At 29.5% G+C, this 11,212-nt stretch overlaps 2 protein-coding genes across 2 annotated transcripts; both read left to right on the plus strand.

Moving 5' to 3' along the window:
- Positions 1-411: 411 nt before the first annotated feature.
- Positions 412-894, plus strand: LOC135924129 (DNA-binding protein HEXBP-like). The gene has a single exon (XM_065459177.1). It carries the CDS (start codon positions 412-414, stop codon positions 892-894), a length of 483 nt encoding a protein of 160 aa, XP_065315249.1.
- A 3,470-nt stretch (positions 895-4,364) lies between these two features.
- Positions 4,365-10,190, plus strand: LOC135923865 (snRNA-activating protein complex subunit 3-like). Its single transcript, XM_065458845.1, has 9 exons — positions 4,365-4,622; positions 4,666-4,743; positions 4,784-4,874; positions 4,914-5,042; positions 5,083-5,226; positions 5,268-5,350; positions 5,395-5,559; positions 9,011-9,118; positions 9,880-10,190. Exons 1-9 carry the CDS (start codon positions 4,429-4,431, stop codon positions 10,055-10,057), a joined length of 1,170 nt encoding a protein of 389 aa, XP_065314917.1. The 5' UTR covers positions 4,365-4,428; the 3' UTR covers positions 10,058-10,190.
- Positions 10,191-11,212: the final 1,022 nt, after the last annotated feature.

Consider the following 11,212-nt stretch of genomic DNA (forward strand, 5'->3'; position numbering starts at 1 on the left):
TTAATAAATGTATATGTGTATTATTGGAGTTTTTACCTTATTGATTTTATCTTATTGTCTGACGTTACAAGTAGTTAAGATATTTTTGGTGAAATTAATTATTAATTTTTTGTGAATATTTTATAAAATATAGTATTGATAGATTGAGTTACTTGGGAAATAATTTAGGAAAAATTTAAATACGTAAATATTTTAATGAAGAGTTTTAAAATTACAAAGTATGTGGAGTTGCAATATAATGTACTAGGAGCGGTGGTAGTGTTGATGATATGGTTGTGTAGTTTATATTTTGGAAGGAGAATGCGAAGAGAAAGGAGTATTAGGATTCGTGGACAATAGTTGTTGGTAGAAGGGCATAATGGAGAGGATGATAGATTGGGGAGAGTGACGTGGTTACCGGTTCAAGAAATAATGAAGGGTTGGGTCAATAATGAAGAAATTGACCGGTTAAAGAACGAGAGGATAGATGACAGACATTTGGACGTATACCGTGGACGTCAGAACATGCCGAGGCCGTTCAGCAGTGGGGGACAGAGAGGTCGGAATGGTAGATGTTATAAATGTGGGGAGATGGGTCATATTGCGGTGAATTGTAGAGATGTCAAATGTTTTGCGTGTGGGGAGATTAGACATATTTCGACATATTGTCCGGGCAGAGCAGAGAGAACACGTTGCGCGGGTTGTGGAAGATTTGGACATGTGTTAAAAGATTGCCGAGTAGGAAAGGTAGAAACAAGGTCAGGTTTTCCGCAGAGAGGAGAGACTTCGGGGGCTGTGAATATGAGGAGTATGACGGAGATAGCTGGAAAAAGAGGAAAGGATATTGAAGAGGAGATGAGGTGTTTCAAATGCCGAGAAAGGGGACATTGGGCCAGAGATTGTAATAAAAATTGACTATATGATGGGAAGGAGAGTAAAATGATGACCGTGGCGTTAATGCCGAGAAAGGGGACATTGGGCCAGAGATTGTAATAAAGATTGACTAAATGATGGGAAGGAGAGTAAAATGATGACCGTGGCGTTAGGAGGAGGCAAGAAAGAGTTGAGAGTTAAAATGTTGCAGCAGGAGGTTCAAAGGGAGTTAACGTATCTGCCGAGTCCGAGGGTATGGTTCGATATCAACGGGAAGATGGTATCTATGTTATTTGATACCGGAGCAGCTATTTCGGTGATGGGATATGAGGATTTTAGAAGACTTTGGCCGGGTAGTAAAATAATTAGAGACGTTATGCAGGTGAGGCAGTTTGATGGATCGGAGATGGAGATGATGGGAAGAGTGCATATTGGGGATGTAGGGAGAGAAGGATGTAAAATATTGGACTTATGGATAATTAACCGAGACGTTGAGCCGGTGATGGGATGGGATTGGATTACAAATGTGGGGCCGAAGTATGGATTTTGGGGAGTATTTGCGCGATGGGGAGTATTTGTGGAGATCGAAGAAGATATTCGGGAAGACTTGATAAATATGGTCTGAGTGAATGAGGAGGAGAGAATGTCGAGAGGAAATTTGGAATGGATGGAGAGCCGAGATAATATTGAAGTAGACGAGGGAAGATCCGTGTTTTGGGGGAGAGAAGCGAAGGAAATGCGAGGGAAGATATGTTGGGGAGAGGTCTGATTTAAGTAGATGGAGAAATAGGAAATATCCAAGACAGTAGATATGGAGTATTGAGGCCGCTGGTTAGTGAGAGGAGTGAGAATTTTGTAGAACAGGGAGTTGTGGAAAATTTGTGAGAGTGTGGAGAGGGAATAAAAGATGTTCAAAAGGAGGTGGAGAGGTATGGAGAAATATTTGGGGAAGAGTTGGGTTGTCTAAAGGGTTATGAAGTGGAGATTCGGATGAAGGATAGATGTGTGCCGAAATATTGTGCTGGAGGGTATCGTGAGTCCGGTTGAATTCAGCGAATGGGCGACGCCTTTGGTACCCGTAAAGAAGGCCAATGGGAGTTTGAGGTTGTGTGCGGATTTCCGGGTAACGTTAAATCCATGTGTGGTGGAGGTGAAGTATCCGTTACCCAGGATAGAGGAGATATTGGCCAGTTTAAAGGGGAGCAGATATTTTTCGAAAGTGGATTTTTCGAACGCGTATTTGCAATTACGGGTAAAAAAGGAGAGGCAGAGGTTGTTGACTATAACAACGACAAAGGGCTTATTTGCTTTTAGAAGGTTGCCGTTTGGGTTGAGCGTATCGGCACCTATGTTTCAACGGACGATGGCGGTAGTTTTTCAGGGATTGGAGGGAGTGTTTAATTATACCATGATGTAAAAATAACAGGGGTTACTCTAGAGCAGAACAATCAAAGGTTAGAGGTGGATGAGTATTTGCAGCGTGTTATTGGAGTGGTGGAGTCTTTTCAGCATGTATGCAAAAGTGGGAGTCCGAATTTTTTTTTTAGTAATGAAATAAATTAAAAGGATTTTAGGTTGTAGTTACTCTTAGAAGAAGATGATGGAGGAATAATAATTATGGAAATATGTTCGAATAATCGATGGTCAAAGTCCACTTACAACAATAACAGAAGAATTCCTAAGGGTGATTAAAGGGATTGGGGTCTCAAGGATTGATTAAAGGGGGGAGGTGTCGTAATTGGGAGACTTTGATTTGTAAAATTTGATTTTTGGTAGAGTCAGTATTTATTGCATTTGATGAGTCATTTTATTTTTATAATTTTATGTTTTAGTTAAATTGGTGAGTCATTGTTATTTTTATAATTTTATGTTTTAGTTTAATCGCGTTAACATTTTATTTTTAGATTTATAAAAGTTAATTATTGTAAAGTCATTATGATGATGGGGTTTAATTATTTATTTGTGATGATTATTGCTTCCCTATAAAAGGGAAGCGAAAATTGTAAATTATCAATTCATTTCTTTTTTGAATTCATTTTTTTTTGATTTTATTATTAAATAATTATTTTTTTAGTTTATAATTTTCATTTGTAGATTTTATAATAATTTTATAAAATTATTCATTTTTTTGTGTGGGAAATTCAATAAAATTATTATACTCGGAGTTTTGCTTTCTACCCGGACTTGTACGGCACAACGTAATACTGGCCAACAGGGAAAAAGAAATCGCAACCTTGTCCAACGAGATAGAGCCTCTTCCATCAAGCACTAACAGTTATTAAGGAGTTAGAAGAGCCAATTATTTGCTATTACTGAAATATCACAATGGCCTGAAAGAAATATTTCCTCAGAAACAAGAAAATTATTGGATTCAATGCTTATTCCAAATTTTATTTCTCATTAGAATGTATTATTTAATTATACAACTATTTTAATTATTACTTTTCAAAAACATGACATTGATTTGATTAAGAAGATGAGAATAGCGGAGAGCATTTTATCAGAACTCAAGGAAATTAGGGATAATGTTGATGAAGAATTTCATATTTTATATTTTATTGTTGAGTCAAAAGCAGAGATATACGTGTTTAATATTTGTCTGATTATATTTATCTAGCACAGATCGGGCTTTAGCATATCAAAATTAAATTAGCATTAATTAGGCTTATATAAAATCATTTTTTATATACAACATATATTAAATTACCTAGAATAATAATCAATTATCTTATACTATCAAAAATATCTTATTACAATATGGCAATATAAAATAATATTTGTGTGCTTTTTTTAATTATTGATATCATTTATTCCTACACACTAGATTTCAGAGATTTTTCTTTATGCTGCATTTATAGTCAACATGTTTTCTCCAAGCGTTGTGTTATTTAACGCAGCGTTATTACGGCTGATTGAATTTTAAAAACTAGAACAGTTATAAGATATTAATAATGAACTCTTTTAGGGGAATCTAAATATTATTATATTAAAATTTCATTAATGATTATTCTTCTTCAGTTTAGAAATCTTAATATGATGATAAATATGAATAATACTAAAATTAGACAAATCTAAAATAATATAACAAATTATTTTCACCGCTAAGCATTTAGTGAGAGCTACGCTAGGTTTTCCTCATAATCCATCAAACTAGATATTTAATTTAGGTGGGGAAAAAAATGAGGAGTCCTTCACACGTTTATGGACAAGCCGCACATACTTGTGTGAGCATAACAGTCCGAAGACGGTTGTTTAAACGTCTATAGGCGAAAAAAGAGGGTTTCAATATACTTTAATTACTTTAAGTGTGGGATGGGATCTAGTATTGTTAAAGCCCGATTCGGGTCCATTTTAAAACAGCCCGATTAAGATTATAACCAAAATAATATTATGTGTGGAATAAACAAAATTTAAAAAATCTAGCAGCCTGTTAAGGTTTTCGATATTCAACAGATTTACTCAAACATGTGTTACATATCTATCACAAATTTCATACAACATTACAACAAACTTTTAAATAATATCTTATTATTCCGTAACTAGACCTTGAAAAGTTATTGAGCATTCTAATTATCGATGGATAATTTAAATTCACAAACTTTTGATTATACTAATTTACCTAAAATCAGAATCAAAGATTTTATTAAAGATATGAAGATAGCCAAAGAAAAATTACCTCTAGATATAAATGAATTAGTTGACAATACAAGTTTAGAACGAGCTTTAAATATACCCTTTAAAATATTTAAAGAAATACACAAAAAATGTGGGTTAGTTATGATTATTATTTATATCAATTTATCCCCATTTTAGGCCACATGTTTTTAAAAACTCCAAAGATAATATAAATGAACGTAAAATTGATGATACTTACAATTTAACAATTCTTGAGTAAATTATACACTTTATATTTTTAAAATTATAAAATAAGATTTCAGAAGAAGGAAATTGAGAAAAAAAAACTAAATGGATTTAAAAGCAAAACATCTGCTAGGAATCCTCCAACTAAAGATTTTGAATTGGTAAAATTTTATACTAATTCTTATGAAAAATTGTAATAGATTGAATATTTAAAAGAGTTAAAATATCCAGCTCAACAAAAGATTAGACATCCAGAGGCAATTTTAACAATTACTTTCTATCCACCTAATCAGATATATTCACAAAGTCATATCTACCCATGTCAAATTGTAAATTATCATAAGAAATCCATAAAAAATATGCAATTAGGCAACACATGTAGATCAAAAATTTGATGTAATTGGATTAAATTTGCTTACTAGTCTCAAGGATAAGATATATTGTAATTCAGATTATGGATTATGTGAAGATATAAGTGAAGATCCTGAAAAACCTGCATCATATTTTACAAAGGTATATATTTTTAAAATAAATTTATATTGTAATTTTAATAGGATATATTTAAATCTGGTTTTTTTCTGATTGAGAACACATTTTATAATGATATGAGGCAAAACTCCAATGTTGATTATTCTGAGTAAGTTATTATTATAACATAATAGTGCCATATTTTATAAAAAGAATAATAATAAAATGGACATCTGATCCTTCAATAAAATCAGGTCCATATTTATCTCAAACAATGGAATCCACCAAATTTGATGATTTAGAAATTGTATTGGGGAAACCATATATGTACCTACATCAAGGGGACTGCCAACATCTGTTTATCTTTTCTGATCTTAGGTTATTTTAAAACTCATTTTGCTAAAATTATATGATTATTTATATATTTACCAATGAAACTTATTTCTTGCACAAATCACATTTTTTTAAATAATGTTATTAAGGGTTTAATTTTTTAAAATAATAAGTATATACCAGCATATAGCATGGATGGATACATCACAGTATGTTCTGAAATATACATAAACCGGTCATGATTTCTTCATCTCACTCAATATTTATAAATTATACATATTATTGCCTTTATTATGCAAATCACATAGTGACCAATTTTGCATTGCTTGAAGGAGTCATGTTACACAGGATTTTTTGGGATTTGGGTGAAATTTTCTAGCAAACTAATATACACATAACTAACATAGTATACAGATTTTTGCATTCTAATAGCATGGGTCAAAATATGAAAACTGACCTATTTTTATGCTTATAAATTGTCATTCAATTAAAGATTTACTAAAAAAAGAACAGAATTATAAATAATGATTCTTAAATCAAAATAAAGGGCATAAATTCTATTTTTAAAAAAATATTTTTTTATTTTTTTTTAATATGGCGGTCCATTTAACCATTCTAAAGTTTAAAATATCCACAATCCTAATTTTATGAAATTTTAAGCAAATATCACTAAGACCAATCTACATCTTTATAAAACTATGAGCCAAGTTTTTGTCTTGATAGTAAAAATCAGTGTTATGCTACTTTTAAAAGTGGCGCTCAAAAATTAGCACGCTATTATCTACTTTTTACACTACTTAAGAATCTTTTTAAATATTCTTTTACGTAATCTCTATTTCCACGGAAAAAAATATTGGTATAAAAATTTGATTATAATTTCAAATATGTATATAATTTATTTATTTTTATTGCTTTTCAATAATAATAACATTCTATACTGTCATCCCCAAGTCTAAGGACGATCAGAAAGTATAAACTTTGCCGTACTAAATAATCATCAACAATCAGCGGGCAATGCAGTATTAAATTTGATACACATATTTTCTATATGAAAAAAATTATTAATAATATTTGAGTTTTTAGTTTTAAAAATGTGTAGAGGATTTTCAATTAGTATTATTATTTATTTCATAGCGTTTTTGATCTGGCTTAGAGTATCCTGGTTTGATATTTTATTTTTTAGCGTTACAATTAGCCTATCAAATTGCCCTTTGGTTTCTGTCAAATTAATATATGAGCAATTCAACATGAAACTAGAGTAAACAATAGCAGCTATGTTTAATATCCAGATAATAATTTATAAAATATAATCATTAAATAGATGAAATTATTTAATGTAATTTTAATTTATAAAATTTTCTTAAATAATATCCTTATGGCCAGTTGAAACATACCATGTTTGGACAGGGCCAGAAAATCAATTTTCACATAAACTCCTAGATCAAAATCTATTATAGATATAGCTTTGATTCAATTTTTATTTTAAAGATTAAGGATTGGGTTACATATTGATATTAAATTTATTTGATATATTACCTTTAAATGGTTTCTCAAGTTAGAGCTTAGTCTTGTTTGATGATGAAACCTTCTGGCACATCTTACAATGAAATTTATGTTAATTTTTTTTTTGTTGCCGAGATTAGAATATTTTGCGAATTCAGAAAAAAGAAATTTCATGTTATCATTATAAACTGTACCAAAATTATCTTCAATATCAATCTCTAGTGTAGACATTTTAAAATTTAATTATTTTGAAAACTAGATTTATAATGTATTTTTAAATATATATTTCAAGATTAAATGAAATAAAAAGATTACGATTTTAGAATTAATGATAAAATTATAAATATATTTTAATAATTTTTATGTATATTTATTATATAAAATGATTTATAATTTCCAATATATTTTTTGTGTTCGGAATTGTCATTTGGGGCGGGCGTATGGCAAATTGACACTTGAAAATGAGAATATTTCAGGAATGCACAGAGAAATATTTAGCAGATTTTGTGTTTCCATATATCTCAGGGAATGTGTCTACTAGTGATGCAAAATCACTTCATTTGAACAGATTTTTAAAAACGGCTAAATCAATATTATAGCCAAAAAAATATTCCTAAGCCTCAATATTTCTCAGAGTTAGCCGTTTTTAAAAATCCGCTCAATTGGAGCGATTTTCATAACTAATGTCAACTACAAGGAGAAAAAATAAATTGTTTAATCATTTTATGATTTTTTAATTAAAATTATTTATTCAACATACAAGGTAAATAAATTATAGGTAAAAAATCAAATAGATTTTTAAAAAATAGATCGAACCATATTTTATTAATTTTAAAAAGTCTGGTTTCTGAAATCACCTAGCAGGCACTCTTTGAATTTCAGGATTAGTTTTCTTTCAATATAAAAAAAATGCTTACACCATAGTCTTCATTTAATACATAAACTTTATGGGGTAGGTATGCTTTAAATTGTCCTCATCTAAACTGGAATATAATTAAGCATTGGATTCCACTATTAGATGTTTAATTTAATATATATTATATACTAGTTTTAGATTCTTAAAAAATGACAAAAGATTTATAAAAAATAATAATATTGTTTTAATGAACTGAATTGTTAAATCGTGCTATATAAACTTTTATTTCATAGGTTATAAAGAGGTTTAAAAAATGGGAAGAGGAAATTTATATGCTGAGAAATGAAAAAGAAAGCAGCTGAATTTATTAATTCTTTTATGACACTTGAAATGTAAGATAATCTCGATCAAGCCAAGATTTCGTTGGAAGAACGTTTTCAGTAGTATAAATTTCAAGGATCATTTTGGGCTTTTATTCATACCTGCATTGGTAAATGGAGCTAAAGTAATATTGTAATCAATTAAATATTTTTAATCGACCAAGATTCTTTGGAGAAGCGATATTAATGTACCAGATCGATTAACTGAATAAAAAATTAGAAAAAATATATTGTGTAAGCAGAATATAAAAAAGTCCATTAGAAATTTTGCGCTATATTTACACTAATAAGCTAAATGAAGCCAGGCCAAATATATACATTGTTTTGAAGATTATTTTAACTATTCCAATTACCGTCGCATCGGCCGGCAGCTTCTCAAAGCTTAAACTAATTAAGGGTTACTTATGATCTTGTATGGCGCAAGACCGCCTCTTATACATATCCCTAATTTCAATCAAAAATGACATTGCTTCGTCGTTAGATTGTACGGACATAAAATCTTATAAGGCGAGGAGGATAATTTTTTAGTTTTTAATTATTATATGATAGTAATTATATACACGGTATATATACTATATTAATGTTTTTTAATACGATACTCATATTCATGATTCAAATTTAATAAATTATATTGGTTTTTTAAAGGGCCGCCAAATTTGTTTTTGCCCTTGGCTGCCATAAGTCTCGGCATGGCGCTGCTTTATTGTATAGATTATATGTATTATTTAGTTTTATAAAAATATCAAAATAAATAAAGGTTAATCAATAGATTCGATCCTCACAACGAACTATTATACCCTATTCGTACCTTTATCGTTTCCGAGAAATTGAAGTACTGTTATGTTTGCGGCCTCAACCCAACAAAGTAAGAAATTCTATAAATATTTAAAAATATTCAAAATTATTGTTTTAAATTGAAAAAAGATATTTTTTACCGAGAAGAATCACTAAGAATGATTAAATTAAGCAATATACATTTTTAGCCTATATAATCATGGCTATCATCATATGCATTTGGTGATGGAGAGAAAAAAGAGCTAAACCGATTTTAAATTTGAGATTGATAAGGTTTAGGCCTCGCTTTTAGTAACAGTGTATCTGTATAATTTAAAACTGTTTTTGAACGCAACGCGATATCGCGCAATTTTCCTGGTACTAACCAAGCTTAATAAAGGATAAAATATGTTTATATTTAATGAACTCCATTCACTTACAAGAATATTTACCCATTAACCCATTTATAAAACAAATATCTTTCTTTTCTAATATTATATTTGAAAATTTGAAATATTTTAAATAGTAATTTAATTGAGATCCTATTTTTTTAAACAAATAAATGTACTGCTAAACCCTCAAAGGGCACTTCTTCACGAATTAGATTAATTTTGAATGACTATAAAATTCAACAACAAAAATATATAAATAAAATAAAAATGAAGAACTTTGTTGTTGATCTGAATTAAAAACTCGGCTAAATTATTTTTAAAGTAATGTTTTGTCTTACCGTTACTCAAAAATATACTTGTTACCTTTTGAACCTAGGAAAAAGTGACGCTATTAGTAATGACGTTACTTTTATCACATTACAGCACTAATATTAACATATTTAATTGTTTTTTTATTAAGATATATAACATTCAATGACCCACATGTTCCCGATGAGCCTTCATTGTTTTGTAAAGAATGTTACATGTGTCTGCATTACAATAACGAAAGAAAAAAAGTCGGAAACTTTAAAGCTTATCATTACAAGGATAGAAATACTACTTTGAACACTAGGCGATTCAGTACTTTTCTCAAATAGCGATTCAAACCAGTTTTAAATTAATTAATTTTATATTATCCTTTTTTATTTGTAAATAATTATACATAATAATTTGTGATATTTTTTTGTTTAAGAAGATACCTTTACATGCATGCTAATTGATCATATATTTATAGAGATTTTATTGATGAATTTAAATAAATTGTTTTGAGTTATAAATACGAAATCCCATTCTAAATTGAAAAAAATATAATAATACACTAAAGAATTTTTTATCTCTAACGGTTAAATATCGATTACAAAAAAAGTAAATTATTTGGTTTTCCACTCTTACATAAGAACTGCTTATTATACCAATTTCTAGCTAAATTAAATTGGATACGAGTTTTCTCTCCCAATTGTCAAATGTATGTGTCCCAAGATACATTCCTAAAATTAGTAACTAATTTATGTCAAATTGGCTTGAAAATTCATGGCTAATTTCTTTGAGCTAGGACAAGGAAAAAATTCACTATATTTAAACCAAAATTAAATAATATAATCCTGCCAGCTCTTATAAAAAGCAAATGTGTTGAGATTTTAACATGGGTTAGGAACCAGAATCTTCGCGGCACCTCTTTTCTCACCTTACCTTTAGAGGTCTCAGGGGTCTGAATATTCTATTTTTAGTTTATCTTATCTTTAATCTTCTGACTATTAAGTATCAATTATGCCTATATTTTTTTGTGCAGTTTTTCTTGTTTTTTTCATTCAGAGTTCTAGACTCGACAAAAATTTTACCGGAATTTATGGGTTCAACTTCGGCAATTTTTTGAAAAATAAACATTGAGTTTAGTACATGTCCAGGTTCGAATTTTTCTTTGAATAATGGAGTTCGTTTCAGGCCATCCATAGAGGCCGAACCAGGGTTCGGTGGTTCGATATTAATAGAATTTATTAGTAAGTTATTTAAGCTAGTGATCGAATAGAATGAGGTATGTAAGTTTGTTTTGTGAAAATAATTAAGTGTAAATAAAGCTTTTAATATTTTTATTATTTTCTAAAAATTTCATTGGCAAACAAATTTTGAAAAACGAGAAACAAGTAGGGACTACCGTCTTAAGTATTTGGAGAAAATAAAGTTTGGTAACCGTATTTTTTTTATATTTCTGTTCTGACGAAATCAATCATAAAATGACTAAAATGAATCCGGTC

This window comes from Gordionus sp. m RMFG-2023, chromosome 2, assembly GCF_954871325.1.
Source record: "Gordionus sp. m RMFG-2023 chromosome 2, tfGorSpeb1-WG-v2, whole genome shotgun sequence".
Classification (NCBI taxonomy): Eukaryota; Metazoa; Nematomorpha; class Gordioida; order Chordodea; family Parachordodidae; genus Gordionus; species Gordionus sp. m RMFG-2023.

What these genes read in the sequence shown, in the direction of transcription:
- LOC135924129 (XM_065459177.1), top strand. Translation starts at nt 412, where the DNA reads ATGAAGGGTTGGGTCAATAATGAAGAAATTGACCGGTTAAAGAACGAG.
- LOC135923865 (XM_065458845.1), top strand. Translation starts at nt 4,429, where the DNA reads ATGGATAATTTAAATTCACAAACTTTTGATTATACTAATTTACCTAAA. An exon ending in CTGCATCATATTTTACAAAG is followed by an intron (nt 5,227 to 5,267) that starts GTATATATTTTT and finishes TAATTTTAATAG; the next exon opens with GATATATTTAAATCTGGTTT. An exon ending in TTTATCTTTTCTGATCTTAG is followed by an intron (nt 5,560 to 9,010) that starts GTTATTTTAAAA and finishes AAATAAATAAAG; the next exon opens with GTTAATCAATAGATTCGATC.